The 21,204-nt window shown below is 41.0% G+C and overlaps 3 protein-coding genes across 3 annotated transcripts; 1 reads left to right on the top strand and 2 right to left on the bottom strand.

The window, feature by feature from the left end:
* Positions 1-4,060: 4,060 nt before the first annotated feature.
* On the top strand, positions 4,061-9,316 carry rabepk (Rab9 effector protein with kelch motifs). Its single transcript, XM_026173708.1, has 8 exons — positions 4,061-4,452; positions 4,620-4,674; positions 4,770-4,924; positions 5,236-5,391; positions 5,593-5,757; positions 8,404-8,553; positions 8,685-8,834; positions 8,939-9,316. The coding sequence occupies exons 2-8, from the start codon at positions 4,622-4,624 to the stop codon at positions 9,160-9,162; spliced, it is 1,053 nt and encodes a 350-aa protein (XP_026029493.1). The 5' UTR covers positions 4,061-4,452; positions 4,620-4,621; the 3' UTR covers positions 9,163-9,316.
* Positions 9,317-9,392: 76 nt separating this feature from the next.
* LOC113025679 (endoplasmic reticulum chaperone BiP) lies at positions 9,393-13,080 on the bottom strand. Its single transcript, XM_026173707.1, has 9 exons — positions 12,977-13,080; positions 12,195-12,335; positions 11,871-12,102; positions 11,631-11,768; positions 11,434-11,546; positions 10,953-11,343; positions 10,617-10,854; positions 10,360-10,527; positions 9,393-10,230 (listed from the first exon to the last, which is right to left on the bottom strand). Exons 2-9 carry the CDS (start codon positions 12,311-12,313, stop codon positions 9,668-9,670), a joined length of 1,962 nt encoding a protein of 653 aa, XP_026029492.1. The 5' UTR covers positions 12,314-12,335; positions 12,977-13,080; the 3' UTR covers positions 9,393-9,667.
* Positions 13,081-16,180: 3,100 nt separating this feature from the next.
* Positions 16,181-19,943, bottom strand: LOC113025681 (endoplasmic reticulum chaperone BiP-like). Its single transcript, XM_026173709.1, has 9 exons — positions 19,771-19,943; positions 19,123-19,275; positions 18,799-19,030; positions 18,559-18,696; positions 18,362-18,474; positions 17,881-18,271; positions 17,545-17,782; positions 17,288-17,455; positions 16,181-17,156 (listed from the first exon to the last, which is right to left on the bottom strand). The coding sequence occupies exons 2-9, from the start codon at positions 19,239-19,241 to the stop codon at positions 16,594-16,596; spliced, it is 1,962 nt and encodes a 653-aa protein (XP_026029494.1). The 5' UTR covers positions 19,242-19,275; positions 19,771-19,943; the 3' UTR covers positions 16,181-16,593.
* Positions 19,944-21,204: the final 1,261 nt, after the last annotated feature.

The raw sequence follows: 21,204 nt of genomic DNA on the forward strand, positions 1-21,204 counted from the left end.
CTTAGCCAACAGGCTTCAGTTCATCTCAGAATGGTTAAAACATACCTTCTTAGTTGAGCCCTGGCTAGATGTTGAACAGGAACTATGCAAGGATCTAGAGATTTCAGACCTACCATTTATTAGCTCAAACATCAAAAGACATGAATGCTTTAAAAGTATCAACATCAGCTCTTCTCTGACAGCATGGTGGGAGTTTCTAAAAATAACGGAGTCTTCATTAATCCCATGCAAACGTACACCTATCTGGAATAACCCTGACATATTACAAAACAATAATATGATTAATTTCCCAGAATGGAGTTGTAAAGGAATTAAATACTTAGAACATATATTAGAGGGAACAGAATTTATTCCATTTGACAGACTAGTTGAACAATATGGGATCAACAAGACAAGGTTTTTAGAATATCAACAAATTAAATCCATAGTAAAAAAGAAATTTAACCTCAGTCAAGTTGAATTACAAACACCACTAAGTGTGGCACATTTTTTTACTCTTAAATCCCCCAAATTATTATCTAAAATATATAGAACACTTTCTAAATTAGATGAATCAATATCCCTTCCTACTGCAAAGTGGGAAGCAGATTTATCAGTCAACCTAGACCAAAACTTCTGGTCTCAGATTTGCTTAAAAACTTTCAAATTAATTAAAAATCCCAGTCTGCAATTAATACAATACAAAATACTTCATAGAGTGCACTATACAGGTCATCGGATGTTCAAGATGGGCTTTACATCTTCCAACAACTGCTCACACTGTCAAGGCAATACACCAGACAATTACATCCACGCTCTTTGGTTCTGTCCACCAGTGCAAAAGTTTTGGCGCGAGATATGTGAAGACTTATCAAAGTGTCTGAAATGTAACATTCCAACTTCCCCCTTAGTGTGTCTACTGGGCAGCTTAGATAATGTCACTTCAGAAAAGAATATAGCCCATATGATCTTCACTGCCCTATGCATAGCCAAGAAAACTGTCCTCATGAACTGGAAAAATAAAAATAATCTTAATTCTAACCAATATAGAAATTATCTATTAGATTACATTAGTCTTGACACAGCCTCTGCCACCACATTAGATCAATTGCTCTGGGCCCCTTTTATCAGCTCCATCACCTAGTGGGGGTGGGGGGGTCATAGTTTGGTCCCGCCTTCACTGTTGTGATTGGTGAGGGGGTAGGGACAGGCTTAGGGCGTCAGGGGGTTCCCCGGAGGCATCTTCCTTGGGGGGCTCAACCCGGGGTAGCGGTCACGTCCGGTTGGGGGCTCTGTTGGCTCTCAGGTGACTGTTTCCTCGCGGCTGCGTGCAGCGGGGCTAGGGGAGGGTCTGTGCTGACGGACGTGGGTTACTGACCTGGCAACCTGGCTGCCCCTGGGTGGGTCCGGGATGGGCGTGAGGTTCTGGGGGCGCTCCGTCTCTGGGCTGGGGCCCGGGCCGGACCTCGGGGGCTTGGGTCCTGGTTGGTGTGTTGCCGGGGTTGTGGGCGGGTGGGTGCATGGGGGCCCGGCCCTGGAGCAGGGTGCCGCCGGTGCGTCGAACCGCCTGGGGGGCTCTTCATCTGGTGGGGGGGATGGTCACATCTTGCAGGAGCTTTCTTCTCTTCAGGAACTCTCTGCGGGAGGGGGAGATACAGGAGAGGTGGAGGAAGATCTCAGCCTGGGCGTTTACCGTCTTATGTAGTCTGGAAGATGTGTGGATGGTGGGGTGGGTGCAGTTTTCTCTGTGGTGGGGTTGGGTGGACTGTCCAGGGCTCTGTGGAGCCGGAGGGCGCTACTGCACTGGGCCCCGGTCTGATGGGCCTGGGCCCCCCTTCCCTGGCGGGTCGCGGAGGGTGGGAGTGCCTACTGGGGTCAGCGGGGGAGCTGGCCCCAGGGAGGGGTTACCTGCCCCTCCCTTCCTTCCCTCCCCATCTCCAGCTGCCTCCCTCTTCCCGCTCCTCCACAACCACCCACACATGCAGGGCCTTGGAGTGGGGGTATGTCACCAGGGTGCAGAGGAGGCTACCCCCCCCTGTCCCCTTCTGGCTGCCTCTGCCTCAATTTTATCCCACAACTTAGACATTCACATTATTCACACTCTCATTACACATACATATAGGATCTTGGGGGTGGGCACAATCACGGAGTCCAATTTACCATCAGGGTGTATACCTCACCCCTGACGTCGTTGCCCACCTCTCAATTTTAAATACACTTAGTCATTGAGGGCTAGCAGGAGGGACTATGCGCTTACCTGCTGCTCCATGGCAGGTAGCTCCATGCCCTCCTGGGTTTTAATTGCACCTTAGAACACATATGCATCAACACTACAATGAGCATCGCCCATCTTTACCTTTTGATACTTTCTTTCAAACTCTTAAAAAAGCACATATGTCAGCTCATTAAAATTAAGAGAAAATTAATTATAGTGAAGACTTCAGACTGGTTTGTGAACTGCAGCATCATGCAGGAGAGCCAGAGTTATAATTTTAAGGTACCATCCCAACAAGAATTCTTTATTGAGGTTTTAAAATACCTGGTTGCTAAAACATAATTGCATTTTCTGTCTAGGTCCCATCAGGTGAACTGAAACAATTGAGAAGTGATCTTTGAACTGGCCTCAAAAGTCACTATCACATGCCTGTATGATTTGTCAAAAGAGTCATTTATTTTGAAGGACAGTGAAATCCTTTGCAAAACGTCAAACAGCTCTGACCGCTTCACCTCCTCCGTAACAATTTAAATACTGGAGATTTTCAGTGGAGTTGACACCGCAAGATAACACAATTCTCATTGTTTCCTGGTACACTTGTGGCTCTAACTGCTGAAATGTAACATCTCCAATATTGAATACAGACTTTAATTGGGTAGTTGTGCATGTGGGAGAGGTGATTGCAGGAGAATTGTGTTTCACTCCCCCAAAACCTCTTATATCTCAAGTTTCAAACACAGTAAAATCGGCAAATAAAAAAAAAGATCAATACCCCCAGGTATGAAGAAAAAACAGGCAGTGGCATCAGGAATCAAGAAGAGGTTTTCCTTCACGACTATTGCTTTGACTGACAGCATTTGTCAATTAATGCCAGTAAACAGAGTTGATCTTCTGATCCTTGTTCATACTCATGTCCAAATAACACTCAGCATTTCTGAAACAAGGTTGTGAGACAGGCACTACAGTGGTACAGTCTGGTCTCACTGGAGGAAGGGTGAGGGGCTGCTTTGCATCCTCAGGACTTCCTGTTTGGGGTGTGCTCCAGTTTGCACATTTCTGACTTATTGACTTTATTCTAAAGATCCATTCAACAGAACCACAATTCTGTCTTTCAGCAGCACATTTAGCAAGTGCTTTGCAGTAGATATAATCGCCCACCAGATGGCGACAAAATGTGACACACAGTGAGCTGAGGCGCGCGTGCACACACACAAGCACATACATGAACCCAGAGCACTCATTTTGTAACTTAAGATTATCCTTAATAATTAATGATTTACTGGATACCCGACACTCAGCAACATTGGACCTTTTAAACAGCGTAGTTTTGAGTGAAAAAATCGGATGATGTAGCAATTCCGTGTTCGTGAAGTTGATGTAAAACTAAACGTATAGGAGGAAATTATTTAATAATAATTAATAATAATTGTTAAAAAACGCTACTATGACTCCCAGTAACTCTATGCCTAGACTTTATAGAAAGTGAGATGGACCTTTTATGTTCCAGCCAGATAAGACATATTGGTATCCTGAGAATATTTGCACAGCCACATTACTATGTCAAATATACCATTAAACATTTTATGCTTTTACTTGTATTTAAGTTTGAAAATGCTCTTAGCCTGCCTACCTTATTTGCTTGAAGTGAGAAGTAGAACTCTTTGGGTTAAATAAATAAATAAATAAATAAATAAATAAATAAACAATTTGCAGTTTGTATTTAAAATCATTTTTCTACGTTAACCATGCCAGGAATTAACATTAATGTTTTAGGTATGATAAAATATGCACTTAGGAGTAGCTAATTGAGATTGGTAAACTGAGCATGCGCCTCGGCAATCCCATGGCAACCACGTTTGGAACGAAGGCATGACATAACGTAACCTACGTAAAACAAATGCGTACAGACTTCAACGTAGAGCCCCATTCTGGCTAGTAGTTAAGTATTTACGTTAACTAATTACGAGTTTTTTATTTAACTTTATTAACATAATTCACGTATGTGCACTACAAAGTGGGACCAAGGGGAAATTACTTCACGTAATATATACGGAAAGCCACGGTAGTCTCCTCTTTTCACCCGGAAGGACAGGTTAGCGGAGAGGAAGCTCTTCTCGTGCTCAAAATGCGGACTGGGGACGCTGATTGTGTTTCCAACTCAGTCGCTTACAAGAAGTTCTTCTCTAAGTGTTTAGAACAATAAAAAGGGACCTGTTTGGATTGCTTACATTGTGGATACATTTCGTAAGAAAATGTAGGTATGTATGCTTTTTCAGAGGCTCTCAAGTACAGTCAGTCAGTGTTAGTCATTATTTTAATCCCAGCTCGTAGTGTATTATTCGTATCTTATAACTTTGATTGTAGCATCATCACTGAGGATACAAAACACGAGGAAACAATCTTTATATTAATGTATCTCTGACAGACATGGAGTTTCTCCCAGTCCTTGATCCTCAACATAAACCCGAAGAAGGAATATGGTTAGTGAGTTGAAGTACTTTCAGTGCACTTGTGATTTTAAAAAGAGTATAACATTGGATGTAGCCTGTGGTTAAAATTTTTCTGTTGCTAATAGGTATTCTTTGAGACCCAGGGGAAGTGCTCCAGGTGTTAGTGTTGGTCACACCTGTATATTCACTCCATCTGAAGATGGAGGAAAAGGGAGACTCCTTATTATTGGAGGAGCCAATCCCAGTGGCAGTTTCTCAGATTCGCACATCATAAATCTAGGTAAAAATTATATATATATATATATATATATATATATATATATATATATATATATATATATATATATATATATATACACACACACTGTAAAAGCTGGCTCTGGATATATATATATATATATATTCAGAGCCAGCTTTTACAGTATTATGACCTCAGTATACCTCTGTATTTTATAATATAGTTATCAGGCTTGTGTTTTACAGGCTTTAATGGGACGTCTTTTTTAATTATGACAAGAAGCTAAAGTTATCATCAGCCATCAGACTGATATTATATAACTTTCTTTGCATTTTTGTTTTTGTATGGACCAGACAATCATGGCTGGGACATTGCTGAGTGGGAGGGTTTGGAGGCAAGGTATGAACACTGCACATTTGTAACAAAGAGCTGCCTCCAGAGCCTGTGGGTGTTTGGGGGTGCACAGCACACTGGAGATCGCACCTGTATCCAAAATGTACAGGTGGCAGGTAAATCCTATTTTAACCTAACCTAGTAATCTGATGGGTTTTCACAAATGAGCAAAGTTTCACTTAGATTTCTTGTTGCCCTGTGAAACCATGGCTGTGAAAACCTTGAAAACTTGTAGTCTGTAACCATACATGATCATATAAATAGATCACACGATATAATGAATATCCACAAATCTTTTCCATTATGTGTGTGTCTAGACAGTAACCCTCGCTGGAATACTGTAGTGACAAATGGGACACCCCCCAGTCCCAGGACATACCACACCACCTCAGCCTGCCTTGGGGACGGGCTTTTTGTGTTTTCTGGTGGGGAAATAGGATCTGCGCCTGTCTCAGACTCCAAACTTCATGACTTTGGTAAAGGTTTGTGTCAAATAAACCTGCTTCTTATTGCAGTGCTTTACATTAACATCACCTGACAGTATTTCAGAAGTTATCTGCTTCAGAGATGAAATTTTGTTATTTCTTCCGGGTTTTGATGTGAAAACTGAAATAGCTGATTGGGTGCCGTGTCTAAGATATTGATTGATCTATTTGTATTGGACATCTATGTAAATTGCTGAGTTGAATTTTCATCATAAATAGTAATCTTATGCTTTCTCAATCGTCAATGGTTGCTTTATATAATAATGTTTTAAAAATAAGGACAAAAAATCTATAAAGAGAGGATATTAGAAAACATATCAATTCACTGGGCTACATATCTATCTGTGGATGTCTCCACAATCAAACCTGTTAAATTATTTAACAGAGTAGGGCACCAATAAATGAAATGCAAAGGTTGTATTCATTTCACTGACAGCAGTTTAAAATAATGTGTAAAATAATTGATAGTGTAAAAGACAATGAAAAAATAAAGTGGGATTTTTTTTATCATATGCTTCAAAAATATGTACGTTTAATTTACAGCATTACAAAGTATTTGCTACTCTAGGAAGATCAGATGTGAAATCAGAGTAAAAGTCACGAGATCAAATAGAGATAATGTCATTAAATTTGAACTTTCATAGTTCATAGTTGAATTTCATATATTTTACATTTCTCATTCATGCGAGCGCAGTTTCGCCAGAATGGATTAAGAACGGTGGCCGTCTGAAAATAATTCCAGGGGTCAAAATGTATTTTAGTTATTTTCAGTAAAGACATTTTGATGCAGTAGAGGTTCATTAACACTAGAGCCAAGCAACAATTTTAAGCGTCAGCTTTTTAGATTCAGTGATTTGAAGTTTAGTAAATTTTGTTTCTTTATTTCTTTTGGGAGCATTTTGGCTGTAGACCTTTTTAATTAGCTGAAACTTAGCCTTGACTCCATATGGTCAAATAGCATTTCTATTCCACAGCTTAGAATGGCTTTTAGGTCAAATTTCATTTTTACTGAATCATGTGAGAAAATTATGGAAAACCTGGTACTGAATTGTTTTAAAAATGTCTTATTATTATAATTCTTTGGTTTTCATCACTTTTGGTGTCTTAGATGCTCTCATGACTAAACCTCTATATCAGGGGTCCCCAATCCCAGTCCACGAGGGCCGGTGTCCCTGCAGGTTTTAGATCTCACCCTGGGTCAACACACCTGAATCACATGATCAGTTCATTACCAGGCCTCTGGAGAACTTCAAGACATGTTGAGAAGGTCATTTATCCATTTAAATCAGCTGTGTTGGATCAAGGAAACATCTAAAACCTGCAGGGACACCGGCCCTCGTGGACTGGGATTGGGGACCCCCTGCTCTATATGTATATTATAAACAGTGTTGGGGAGTAACGGAATACATGTACCGGCGTTATGCATGTAAAATACAAAATATGAGTAATTGTATTCCATTACAGTTACCCTTTAAAAGGGTGGTATTCAGAATACAGTTACTTTGTTGAAACAAATGGATTACACGGTGGTCTTTTCCTGTTTCATATGTTAGGCTATGCCCTCTCTATTTTTGGTAATTCCACGCCAGTGGAAACCCAAACAAAACACGCATTAAGAGGCTCTAATGCCTGTGTGTCAATCTCGCGGACTATGTAACCCCTACTTGCGACCCGCATAATGACATGAAGAAATATTTTTAAAAATTGGTCAAGAAATTATTTAATATGAAGGCAATAGGCAGTGATAGAGGCATCGCCCTAAAGAATGTAGCCTCATGGGCAGTGTAGTCCGTGCTGCAGGGAGAATGGACTGCCATACCCGTTATGTGTCTGTGAGCGAGGGAGGGAGAAAAAGGAGAGTGGAAAAGTACGAGTTGTCCCTGAGCAGAAACTGGAGATGGAAGCATGTAAATATAGTATAGCTAGATTTCAGGCTACGAGCCCGACACAGAACCCGACGTATTAGCCAGAGTTCCCTTTACTATGGTTCGGAGCCGGGGACCTATTTTATATACACATGAAATAGTTTTCTATACGAGATCGCTGCAAAAACTGCAGCCTTACCTAATGTCCACCCTACTGTTACTCATTTTATATTAAGATTCTAAAATGTAGTTGGTATTGGTATGGCGAGTAGCCTTCAGTAATAAATCACACAGCAAGAGTACATTCATGTAGTTGTAAAAACCATAATAATATATTAAGTAATCCAAAGTATTCAAAAATATGTTACTCTCATTGAGTAACGTAATGGAATATGTTACAAAAATACATTTTGGGGCATGTACTCTGTAATCTGTAGTGGAATACATTTTAGAAGTAACCTTCCCAATGCTGATTATAAAAACAGAAAAAAAAAAAAAACACACATAACAGACATAATTGATATATGATGCAAACAATTAAGTGAATGTATGCACTCATTATTCATTCACTGGTAGGTACAGAAAGATCTAGTGCTGAGGAAATAACATATGTCACTGTTCGACATATTTCTCGTCTGTGATTGAGATTTTCAAAATGAAAATCCATATTCTTATGTTTCTTTCATGTTTCACTATTGACAATTGCTATGAAAAGCGTATATGCTTATATAAAAATAATCTTTTTTCCGTCCATCTCTTCTGTGTAAATCTGTTGCAGTTTCTTCTACTTGGTCCCAACCTGAAACACAAGGCAGGCACCCTCCAGCCAGACATGGTCACATCATTGTAGCGGTGGATTCAAAGATCTACATTCATGGGGGCATGGCTGGAGACAAATTCCACAACGATATGTATTCTCTTGATTCAAGTAAGACTGTCCACATCTGTGATTCACAAAGGAAGCACTTTGTATTTCAACACACATGCATCATACATATTCAGAGTATCACTGCATTGCACTGGGATGATATAAAAATATCTGTTAAATTATCTTTAAAGGGAACGTGAAGTGGGAGAAAGTGCAGGCCAAAGGAGATATTCCACCAGGAGTAGCTGCCCACTCAGCTGTTGTGCTGGGCAAAAATATCTACATCTTTGGAGGGATGACAGCAGATGGAGCAAGCAACTCCATGTACAGATTTAACACTGGTACACTGTCTTTAAGCCAATTTTTTTTTAACCCTATATAAATACGGTATTTTAGTTGTTTACAAACATCCAAGTATGATTGTTTTTATATTTTCTGCTTGCAGACAAATGTAGATGGCTCCTAATGAAATTCAAAGGAGCTCTGCCACCAAAACGTCTTGACCACTCCATGTGTATATTTCCCTGGACGGTGTGTGATGATGGGAATCCAGAGGAGGAAGCCAACGGACCAGCACCCCCTGAGCCAATAAACCTGTTATTTGTATTTGGAGGCATGAATACTCTGGGTACCATATATAATGACTGTATTGTGACTGTTGTCAAATAAAAAAAATAAAAAATAAAAAAAAACTAAAAAAAAAAAAAAGCTTGAAAGGAAAAAAAATGATATTGCAATAAAATATTTCGACATGAAATTAGTTTTGGAATTTGCAGTTTTACATCTGAACAAGTTTCAAATTAAAATTATATATATATATATGAGAAAACTATAAACTTTTGCACTACCTGTGAATTTAAAGAGCCCTTCATCCCACAGACACTATATTCAGTGTACCCTCAAAAACCCACCCAACTACATCCCTCCCCATCAGGACTGCCTGAGAACAGCAGCAACAAGCCTCATATCCAGGCTGACAAATATCTCCGCCTTCCAGCGAAGAGAACACGTCTCACACACTGAAACTTGTTTTAAAGTCTTTCAGGAAATTCAGTATGGTCACTTGTTATTGTCAGCCCCTTCCCGACCACTCCTCTCACAATTTGAGTCCCATCAGTCCAATATGTACACCAACATGCCAGAGGGCCAAGGAGCGACAAGACTTCAGACCTGCCTACAACTCATCCTTCTCATCTTGCTCACTGCCCTCTGGTGGTGGACCACCTGCACTACCGTAGAGCTTGGTGATAATGGGCTGAACCACCTCCTCAAGCTCCTTCTTCTTGGCCTGGAACTCATCCAGGTCAGCATCTTGGTGGGATTCCAACCATTCAATCTTCTCCTCCACTGCTTTCTCAATGGACTCCTTATCGTCATCTGACAGCTTGCCACCAAGCTTCTCCTTGTCACCGATCTGGTTCTTCAGGGAGTATGCGTAGCTCTCCAGCTCATTGCGAGCGTCGATCCTCTCCTTCAGCTTCTTATCTTCGTCAGCAAAGCGTTCTGCGTCGTTCACCATGCGCTCGATGTCCTCGGGCGTTAGCCGGTTCTGGTCATTTGTGATTGTGATCTTGTTCTTGTTGCCTGTGCCCTTGTCCTCAGCAGTGACACGCAGAATGCCGTTGACATCAATCTCAAAGGTGACTTCAATCTGCGGTACACCGCGAGGAGCAGGGGGGATGCCAGTCAGGTCAAAGGTACCCAGGAGATGGTTGTCTTTGGTCAAAGGACGCTCACCTAAGAGAAATAAAAAAAGTCAATTAGACTTGTGGAACTTATTTATTTCACTGTCACGGGTTTCTTGTCATTGGAGTCTGTATAAAAACACTATTTGGGAAATTTAAAGAATAATATCCAAACTCTTACCTTCATAGACTTTGATGGTGACAGTAGGCTGGTTATCAGAGGCTGTAGAAAAGATCTGAGCTTTTTTGGTGGGCACCACAGTGTTTCTGGGGATCAGCTTGGTCATTACTCCTCCAACAGTCTCAATACCAAGGGTCAGGGGGCACACATCCAGAAGAACCACATCACCTGCAAGTGAAGGAAAATGTTTAGTAAACAGGACCACATTTGAAAGCTCACCCCTGTTTCAAAGAATATCTCTAAAAGTGATGACTCACCAGTGTCCTCCTCTCCAGAAAGCACGCCAGCCTGCACAGCAGCTCCGTATGCCACAGCCTCATCAGGGTTAATGCCTCTAGATGGCTCTTTGCCATTGAAAAACTCCTTCACCAGCTGCTGGATTTTGGGGATACGGGTGGAGCCTCCAACCAGGACAATCTCATCAATGTCAGACTTCTTCAAGTCAGAATCTTCCAGCACCTTCTGTACAGGCTTCATGGTGGAACGGAACAGGTCCTGGGTTTTGAAGAACACACAGGTTAAAAAAGCTCGGTCAACAGTTTCTCCCATAATGTTTGATACGCAATATTTTCAGAACCAAATTAATATCTTACCATGTTCAGCTCCTCAAACTTGGCACGAGTCAGGGTCTCAGAGAAGTCCTCTCCCTCAAAGAAAGACTCGATCTCAATGCGGGCTTGGTGCTGGGCAGACAGCGCCCTCTTGGCCTTCTCGACCTCGCGACGCAGCTTCTGCACAGCACGGTTGTCTTTGCGCACATCTTTGCCAGTCTTTTTCTTGTACAGCTTGATGAAGTGCTCCATGACACGCTGGTCAAAGTCCTCTCCTCCCAGATGAGTGTCACCGTTGGTGGCCACCACTTCGAAAACACCGTTGTCAATGGTCAGAAGAGAGACATCAAAGGTGCCACCGCCCAGATCGAACACAAGAATGTTCTTCTCTCCGTCCTTCTTGTCCAGGCCATAAGCAATAGCAGCAGCAGTTCTAAAGAATACAATGAGAGTTTATTAGAAGGGAGTGCAGAGATATTCTTTGGAGTTTCAAATTGCAAATTCATTTTGACTGGATGCTTACGGCTCATTGATGATTCGCATAACATTCAGACCAGCAATGGTACCAGCATCCTTAGTGGCCTGGCGCTGGGCATCGTTGAAGTAGGCGGGGACAGTGACCACAGCATGTGTGACCTGAGGAAAAAGGATAAAGTTAGATTTGATGATACACCATTTAATTAAAATTTTCCCTGTTTTACAGTCTCTGACTTTTTGTACCTTCTTGCCCAGGTAAGCCTCAGCAGTCTCCTTCATCTTAGTCAGCACCATAGCAGAGACCTCCTCGGGAGCAAAGGTCTTCATCTGACCACCACCAATGTCAACCTGGATATGGGGCTTGCTCTTCTTCTCAGTAACCTTCAGAGGAAAACATATCAATATTAATTTAACAACAATTTAGCTCAAACATGACCCACAGAACAAGCAACTACAAGTTCTACTTTCAGTTTACAAGCTCACCTTGAAGGGGAAGTACTTGATGTCCTGCTGCACAGACGAGTCACCCCATGTGCGACCAATGAGCCTCTTGGCATCAAAGATGGTGTTCTCAGGGTTAGAGGTCAGCTGATTCTTGGCAGCATCACCGATCAGACGCTCACCTTCACTGGTGAAGGCCACGTAGGAGGGGGTAATTCGGTTTCCCTGGTCATTGGCAATAATCTCCACGCGTCCATTCTTGAACACTCCAACACTGCAAGAAAACAGTTTGAATTTAGTCTGAATGCCATTTTATTCCACTGTGGCATCATGTCACTATTTAAAGATTTTAACGTGACTTGTTACCATGAGTATGTGGTCCCCAGATCAATCCCAACCACAGTCCCCACGTTGTCCTTCTTATCATCATCGTCGGCGGCAAACACTGTGCCGACTAACAGCATCACAACCCACAACAGCTTCATCTTTGTTTGTTTGCTCTCCAATCTACAAGGAAAATGCAGAAAATAAATACAACGTAAATCAACGTGGCTTTGAAATCAATAAGTGGACTAAGCCTCCCGAGTTCATGAAGCTAGCAGCTAATGGTACTGATGTGATTTGCTGAGCTCCAGAACCATAGCAGATTTGAAGTTGGTCTTAGATAATAAATACTATAAACATTTTTGACTACGTTATTGTACCTAGAGTATAATAAGTCCAATCCGTTTTGGCAACTTAAAATATTTTGACAAAACTGTGATGTAACATTGGTTGCAATTCCTACCACCTTCTTGGCCAGCTCCTCTTAAAAAACAACAACAACCACATTTTATTCTTAGTGGCAATTTAAAAACAAAAAAATATTTTATTCTAAGTGGTAATTAAAAAATAATCAACAAATAAAACATATTTCAAAGTCACTCGGCATTTTTAAATATTATTCTTTCCTTTTTCTTAAACACTGACTACTTCGTGATAAAAAAAAAAAGTATTGTTGAAAATGTAAAAAATGATCATGCTGATGATAGACGTTTTAACCTTCATATATAAATCTGTGACGCACTTGCCCCTGTTGTCAGTTTAGCTCACTCCGTTTAGACGCACCAACATGAATCCCAGTTTGAAGCCGCCGGTTCGAGTCTTACCTTCGCCAATTTGTAGTTGAGGTCTTGATAGCGTCTTTTTTACAAAATAAAACAGTATAAGCAACGATAACCTCCAAAAGTTCCAATACTGTGAAGCAAACTGTGTCTATTTTGTCTATTTCACATAATTGCATCTGTGAAATCGTGTATATATAGAAGCCTTCATAAACAAGTCGTCACGCTTTCCCGGTTTTGAGGCTCGCTATTGGTTGAGCTGCTGTTTGGTGGAAGGCGCTGATTGGTTTCGTCTAGCGCGCTGGCTGCACCTGATTTGCACATATCAGGTTTAGGCGACGTCACCGTTTGTGCCGAAGTGTGAGTGTGTGAATGTAACGCCACAAGTATGTAAAAATAAGTGAATGTATGTATAAATGTATAATTACCTCCGCCAAGGCAGTTATATTTTTGTCAGTCTCCCACTTAAAACTTTTGATAGAAATCTGATAAACCTTCGTAGGAGTGTAGTGTGAGTTCATGTTAACAACACATTAAAATCGGCCTTGCATACACTCAGGTCTTCATTGTAAACTTAATGACCTATTGGTCTATTGGTGGAAAATTGCCAAAAGCCTTATAACTTAGACTCTAAAGATTTTAAATGTCATACCAAATTTAACCTTTGACCTCTCTTTCAAGTTCAAAAGATTAATCTGAAAGTCAGAGGTATAATGCTACATGGAGATATTTAAAATGATAATAGGTTTTCAGACTGCCAAGAACATGTTGAGGTGGGACACTTTTTGAGTATAACTGATTCATTTTATCGTGACTTTCTTAAGTATGTTACAGTAACAAATGATAATCGTTTAAATATATAGCAATAGGCATACATGTACAATGTTTCTAAATAACTATTATGTTTTTACAAAAACTAACTTTTTTCACTTGATAAATTATCGCTAAACATTTAAACCATTTTTTCTAAACATTTCAACAAATAGAATACAAAATACAATACTATTCCCTTAAAAGTAAATACTGCGCTTTCTATCTATCTATCTATCTATCTATCTATCTATCTATCTATCTATCTATCTGCCTGTCTGTCTGTCTGTCTGTTATGCCATACAACCATAAGATAATTCTATCTTTATGCTTTTTATTGCTGGCAGCCTGTTGCAGAAACACAATTTTTGTTCCAATTTTTTTCAGTTCCTACTACAACTACCATAAATGCCAAATATATCACAGTTTGACAGACAAAATTTGTATTTTTGCACCGACATTTTTGCACCCAAAGAGCTATTAGGTGAAAACTTGGCATATGTCTGCATGGTTTGTAGATTGTTTATAAAATATCAGAAGAAGATGAACAAGTGGAGGACCAAAATAAAAAAAAATTTCAGGCCTAAAAATCTACCGCAGGTGAATATTGCCTGAAAGTCATGACCTTAAGAAACAGGAAAAAATCCAGCAAACACCTGACACAGGACCTGAGAAATGCATCTAGCTTTTCAACTGATCCATCTGCTGTTTATTGAAGCCTCATCAGAAATGGTCTAAGTTGAGGGGTGGCTCTCAAGAAGCCATTCTTAAAGAAGGGAAGCAGGGAGAAAAGGCTGAGGTATACCAAATAACACAGGTACTGGATTGAAAATCAGTGGCAACAGGTCTGTTGGAGTGATTAATGAAAAAATGAAATCTTTGATGTAAATCCTCATCGATATGTACAGAGAAGGACAGGACAGAGCTACAACAGAGAGAACCCACAGCCACCTGTAATACACAGTGGAGACTATGTTATGTTTTCGAGGAGCATTTCAGACAGTGGCATTGAAGCTTCTTTTTTTTTTAACTGGTGGAATTCTGAACGCAGAAAGGTACAGTCAGATTTTGATCCACCTTGTTGAAAGCATCTAATTGGCAACGGCTTTATTTTCAGCATGACAGTGATCCCAGTATACCCCCAGTGCAGTAAAAGCAGACCTGGATTTAAAGCACACAAACAATGGAACACAACCAGTCATTGATTGGCTTCCCCAGTGCCTGGACCTCAACATTATTCAAGCAGTGTGGGATCATCTTGACAGAGAATGAAAACAGCCAACATCCAAACACAGCTTTAAATGTCTTTCAAGAAGTTTAAGTTTTCAAAATAAGATACCTGATTCTTTAATATTTTTATTAAGGGGGACAAAAAGCACACATTTTAAATATCAAGGGGCATGTATTCTCTGCATTGCCCCTGAAATTATGTTTTTTTGCTGCTGTAAATTATGCCTTTCTGGTTTCAGTTTGAACAAATGATATGAAAAATATATGTTTATATGACAGTAATTATTTTTTTCTCTGTCCATCACTTTCGTGTAAATCTGTTGCAGTGTCTTCTACTTGGTCCCAACCTGAAACACAAGACAGGCACCCTCCAGCCACACGTGATCACATCATTGTAGCGGTGGATTCAAAGATCTATATTCATTCACTATGTCAACACACATGCAGCATAATTGTTCAGAGTATCACTGCATTGCACTGGGATGATATAAAAATATCTGTTAAATTATCTTTAAAGGGAACGTGAAGTGGGAGAAAGTGCAGGCCAAAGGAGATATTCCACCAGGAGTAGCTGCCCACTCAGCTGTTGTGCTGGGCAAGAACATTTACATATTTGGAGGGATGACAGCAGATGGAGCAAGCAACTCCATGTACAGATTTAACACTGGTACACTGTCTTTAAGCCATTTTTTTTTTTAACCCTATATAAATACGGTATTTTAGTTGTTTACAAACATCCAAGTATGATTGTTTTTATATTTTCTGCTTGCAGACAAATGTAGATGGCTCCTAATGAAATTCAAAGGAGCTCTGCCACAAAAACATCTTGACCACTCCATGTGTATATTTCCCTGGACAGTGTGTGATGATGGGAATCCAGAGGAGGTGCAAGCCAACAGACCAGCACCCCCTGAGGCAATAAACATGTTATTTGTATTTGGAGGCATGAATACTCTGGGTACCATATATATTGAATTTTGTAAAATAAAAAAAATAAAAAAAGATGTAGGAATAAAATATTTGACATAATTACATTTAAAGCTACCATTAAATGCTGAAAGAAAAAAAAAAAAAAAAAAAAAAAAAAAAGGTTAAATGCTTCTCATTCATGTACAAAATTGAAATTTCATACACTGAAAGATGAAGTTTTCAGAGGGTTGACTTTACCAATGTGGAACCTGAAACTATAAAATAAGACCGGACAGAAAACAGTTTGTATCAAACATTTATTTCAATTGTCTTTCCAGAAGTACAATGACCAGATTCAATAAATAAACTTTTGCACTGCCTGTGAACATAAAGAGCCCTTCATCCCACAGACACCATATTCAGTGTACCCACAAAACCCACCCGCCCCACCCAACTACATCCCTCCCCATCAGGACTGCCTGAGAACAGCAGCAACAAGCCTCATATCCAGGCTGACAAATATCTCCGCCTTCCAGCGAAGAGAACACGTCTCACACACTGAAACTTGTTTTAAAGTCTTTCAGGAAATTCAGTATGGTCACTTGTTATTGTCAGCCCCTTCCCGACCACTCCTCTCACAATTTGAGTCCCATCAGTCCAATATGTACACCAACATGCCAGAGGGCCAAGGAGCGACAAGACTTCAGACCTGCCTACAACTCATCCTTCTCATCTTGCTCACTGCCCTCTGGTGGTGGACCACCTGCACTACCGTAGAGCTTGGTGATAATGGGCTGAACCACCTCCTCAAGCTCCTTCTTCTTGGCCTGGAACTCATCCAGGTCAGCATCTTGGTGGGATTCCAACCATTCAATCTTCTCCTCCACTGCTTTCTCAATGGACTCCTTATCGTCATCTGACAGCTTGCCACCAAGCTTCTCCTTGTCACCGATCTGGTTCTTCAGGGAGTATGCGTAGCTCTCCAGCTCATTGCGAGCGTCGATCCTCTCCTTCAGCTTCTTATCTTCGTCAGCAAAGCGTTCTGCGTCGTTCACCATGCGCTCGATGTCCTCGGGCGTTAGCCGGTTCTGGTCATTTGTGATTGTGATCTTGTTCTTGTTGCCTGTGCCCTTGTCCTCAGCAGTGACACGCAGAATGCCGTTGACATCAATCTCAAAGGTGACTTCAATCTGCGGTACACCGCGAGGAGCAGGGGGGATGCCAGTCAGGTCAAAGGTACCCAGGAGATGGTTGTCTTTGGTCAAAGGACGCTCACCTAAGAGAAATAAAAAAAGTCAATTAGACTTGTGGAACTTATTTATTTCACTGTCACGGGTTTCTTGTCATTGGAGTCTTTGTATAAAAACACTATTTGGGAAATTTAAAGAATAATATCCAAACTCTTACCTTCATAGACTTTGATGGTGACAGTAGGCTGGTTATCAGAGGCTGTAGAAAAGATCTGAGCTTTTTTGGTGGGCACCACAGTGTTTCTGGGGATCAGCTTGGTCATTACTCCTCCAACAGTCTCAATACCAAGGGTCAGGGGGCACACATCCAGAAGAACCACATCACCTGCAAGTGAAGGAAAATGTTTAGTAAACAGGACCACATTTGAAAGCTCACCCCTGTTTCAAAGAATATCTCTAAAAGTGATGACTCACCAGTGTCCTCCTCTCCAGAAAGCACGCCAGCCTGCACAGCAGCTCCGTATGCCACAGCCTCATCAGGGTTAATGCCTCTAGATGGCTCTTTGCCGTTGAAAAACTCCTTCACCAGCTGCTGGATTTTGGGGATACGGGTGGAGCCTCCAACCAGGACAATCTCATCAATGTCAGGCTTCTTCAAGTCAGAATCTTCCAGCACCTTCTGTACAGGCTTCATGGTGGAACGGAACAGGTCCTGGGTTTTGAAGAACACACAGGTTAAAAAAGCTCGGTCAACAGTTTCTCCCATAATGTTTGATACGCAATATTTTCAGAACCAAATTAATATCTTACCATGTTCAGCTCCTCAAACTTGGCACGAGTCAGGGTCTCAGAGAAGTCCTCTCCCTCAAAGAAAGACTCGATCTCAATGCGGGCTTGGTGCTGGGCAGACAGCGCCCTCTTGGCCTTCTCGACCTCGCGACGCAGCTTCTGCACAGCACGGTTGTCTTTGCGCACATCTTTTCCAGTCTTTTTCTTGTACAGCTTGATGAAGTGCTCCATGACACGCTGGTCAAAGTCCTCTCCTCCCAGATGAGTGTCACCGTTGGTGGCCACCACTTCGAAAACACCGTTGTCAATGGTCAGAAGAGAGACATCAAAGGTGCCACCGCCCAGATCGAACACAAGAATGTTCTTCTCTCCGTCCTTCTTGTCCAGGCCATAAGCAATAGCAGCAGCAGTTCTAAAGAATACAATGAGAGTTTATTAGAAGGGAGTGCAGAGATATTCTTTGGAGTTTCAAATTGCAAATTCATTTTGACTGGATGCTTACGGCTCATTGATGATTCGCATAACATTCAGACCAGCAATGGTACCAGCATCCTTAGTGGCCTGGCGCTGGGCATCGTTGAAGTAGGCGGGGACAGTGACCACAGCATGTGTGACCTGAGGAAAAAGGATAAAGTTAGATTTGATGATACACCATTTAATTAAAATTTTCCCTGTTTTACAGTCTCTGACTTTTTGTACCTTCTTGCCCAGGTAAGCCTCAGCAGTCTCCTTCATCTTAGTCAGCACCATAGCAGAGACCTCCTCGGGAGCAAAGGTCTTCATCTGACCACCACCAATGTCAACCTGGATATGGGGCTTGCTCTTCTTCTCAGTAACCTTCAGAGGAAAACATATCAATATTAATTTAACAACAATTTAGCTCAAACATGACCCACAGAACAAGCAACTACAAGTTCTACTTTCAGTTTACAAGCTCACCTTGAAGGGGAAGTACTTGATGTCCTGCTGCACAGACGAGTCACCCCATGTGCGACCAATGAGCCTCTTGGCATCAAAGATGGTGTTCTCAGGGTTAGAGGTCAGCTGATTCTTGGCAGCATCACCGATCAGACGCTCACCTTCACTGGTGAAGGCCACGTAGGAGGGGGTAATTCGGTTTCCCTGGTCATTGGCAATAATCTCCACACGTCCATTCTTGAACACTCCAACACTGCAAGAAAACAGTTTAAATTTAGTCTGAATGCCATTTTATTCCACTGTGGCATCATGTCACTATTTAAAGATTTTAACGTGACTTGTTACCATGAGTATGTGGTCCCCAGATCAATCCCAACCACAGTCCCCACGTTGTCCTTCTTATCATCATCGTCGGCGGCAAACACTGTGCCGACTAACAGCATCACAACCCACAACAGCTTCATCTTTGTTTGTTTGTACTTAAATCTACAAGCAGATCTGCAGAAAAGAAATACAACGTAAGATATTAGGTGGGTTCAGCCTCCCAAGTTCCATTAGCCAGAAACTAACGGTACTGCGTAATGTCACTTGCTGAGCTTGCAGACCCACGGCAGACTAAAAGTTGGTCTTGGCAAAAAAATATAACAGGAAAAATGAATTCTCGATAAAATAAGATGGATCACCAGTCAATCATTCCATCATTACCACCACCCCACTGCCAATTCCCCGGTATCTTGCTAACTACGCTACCATGCCTAGCAGACATGTAGGGGGAAACCACCATGCTAGAACATTCCAAACTACATCCTGTTTATTATATTTAGGTTACCGAGTATGTACAGTTCATTCAGAGGACAGTAGTGTAGTTACATTTCAGCTGGTTTATTTGTCAATATTTAGCTTAACCGGTTTTATCTTAATAAAACATTTTGCAGAAAATGGAAAATACAGCTATGCTTCATTATCATATTCATATTAACGCTTTAGACATACCTTAACAGAAGTACAACCAATGATTTAACGGCCTTTGCGTTTCCTCTACCGGTAAGAGTCGCTTAGAGCAAACTGTATCTCCTTCAAATCTTTACTTGTCTAGAATAATGCTGGACGAAATGTGGTCTCTCCATATATAAGCCGTCACTTCTTTCCCGTCGTGGAGGCTCGCGATTGGCTGAGCTGTTGCTCGTTGGAACACGCTGATTGGTTTCATTCAGCACGCTGGCCGCCGCTGATTTGCACACATCAGGTTGAAACGACGTCACCGTATGTGTCCACTGCGCCGACGCTGATTGGCTGTCTGTCAAGGGCAGTCCTGAACACAGTTGGTGCAGCTACATGCCACTCTCAAGGCCGGGGGGTGGGTGCATTTCTCGCACTTCAGACATTTACAAATTTTTGCTGCAATAATTTATTTTTTTTTGCAATGGCCCACCAAGTGTTAGATTTGTAATCTTAATTTTGCGGTTTTAAGGCGTGTCATTACGAGGAGATAGTGATGCAATTGTGATTAGTAATGACTAACTGCAATGAGTATGAAAATCCAAATCCTTTGTGTGATTGTGGTGAATCTGACAGGAAATCTTGTACCAGGTGAACTGGGTTGTCTGGGTGTTTCCTCAGTGAATGTACAAGTCTTAGCCAAAGACTTCAGATACATGTGATCACACTGATTTCAATTTGGTTGGAATCTTTTGCACACATAAGAAGGTAACATAAACTGGCGCATTCAGTTGGGTTTCAATTCAATCAACAAGACAAATATTTGATTAAAAGGTCAAGGAAGCTGACTGCCACTGTCAAGATATGATCCTTGGCAAGTGTCCCAATATATTTCAGCCAAAATATAAGGCTATGATTTGGATATTTTAAAAACACATCAACTAATTGCAAGAATTTTCTAGAATCCAAAATCATTACATGGATAGAATTGAACTGATCTGCTTTCTCCTACTGTGATTTATCCAAATTCTTCTATTGACACACTGATATATTTCCAGAAGGTTCCTGAACTAAACCGGTTGTACTGTCAGGAAGAATGTAGAAAAGTCATAAAATTATAAAATATCAGTGTAGCAGCTAAGTTTTGTCTATTTGTTTTATTTATTTATTTACAGTGTTTCCCATAAAAACCATAAACACTTCTGTGTTTAGATTTAAAACCTCTTACTTACTGGCCTCCAATTCTGATAATGTTTTATGGGAGAAAAACAACTGAACATCAGATTACAGTGTTTCATCTTTTTCTTTATTGTTTTAAGGTAATGCAACATGTTTTATTAGCCCTTTTCAGACTTTGCAGGGATTTCTACAGAACATTTTAATATTCTAATCAAAGGATACCCTCATTTTAAAGCTAATGCTGATGCACTGAAAGGCATATTGTTACAGAGAAGCCTTCAGTTCCTGTTAGTAGAATTCATTATATTT

The sequence above is a fragment of the Astatotilapia calliptera genome, chromosome 7 (genome assembly GCF_900246225.1).
Source record: "Astatotilapia calliptera chromosome 7, fAstCal1.2, whole genome shotgun sequence".
NCBI classification, from domain to species: domain Eukaryota; kingdom Metazoa; phylum Chordata; class Actinopteri; order Cichliformes; family Cichlidae; genus Astatotilapia; species Astatotilapia calliptera.

What these genes read in the sequence shown, in the direction of transcription:
- rabepk (XM_026173708.1), top strand. Translation starts at nt 4,622, where the DNA reads ATGGAGTTTCTCCCAGTCCTTGATCCTCAACATAAACCCGAAGAAGGA. An exon ending in TTCGCACATCATAAATCTAG is followed by an intron (nt 4,925 to 5,235) that starts GTAAAAATTATA and finishes TGTATGGACCAG; the next exon opens with ACAATCATGGCTGGGACATT. An exon ending in ACTTCATGACTTTGGTAAAG is followed by an intron (nt 5,758 to 8,403) that starts GTTTGTGTCAAA and finishes AATCTGTTGCAG; the next exon opens with TTTCTTCTACTTGGTCCCAA.
- LOC113025679 (XM_026173707.1), bottom strand. Translation starts at nt 12,313, where the DNA reads ATGAAGCTGTTGTGGGTTGTGATGCTGTTAGTCGGCACAGTGTTTGCC. An exon ending in TCAAGTACTTCCCCTTCAAG is followed by an intron (nt 11,769 to 11,870) that starts GTGAGCTTGTAA and finishes TTTCCTCTGAAG; the next exon opens with GTTACTGAGAAGAAGAGCAA. An exon ending in TTCTGGAGAGGAGGACACTG is followed by an intron (nt 10,528 to 10,616) that starts GTGAGTCATCAC and finishes CTTCACTTGCAG; the next exon opens with GTGATGTGGTTCTTCTGGAT.
- LOC113025681 (XM_026173709.1), bottom strand. Translation starts at nt 19,241, where the DNA reads ATGAAGCTGTTGTGGGTTGTGATGCTGTTAGTCGGCACAGTGTTTGCC. An exon ending in TCAAGTACTTCCCCTTCAAG is followed by an intron (nt 18,697 to 18,798) that starts GTGAGCTTGTAA and finishes TTTCCTCTGAAG; the next exon opens with GTTACTGAGAAGAAGAGCAA. An exon ending in AGTTTGAGGAGCTGAACATG is followed by an intron (nt 17,783 to 17,880) that starts GTAAGATATTAA and finishes TTCAAAACCCAG; the next exon opens with GACCTGTTCCGTTCCACCAT.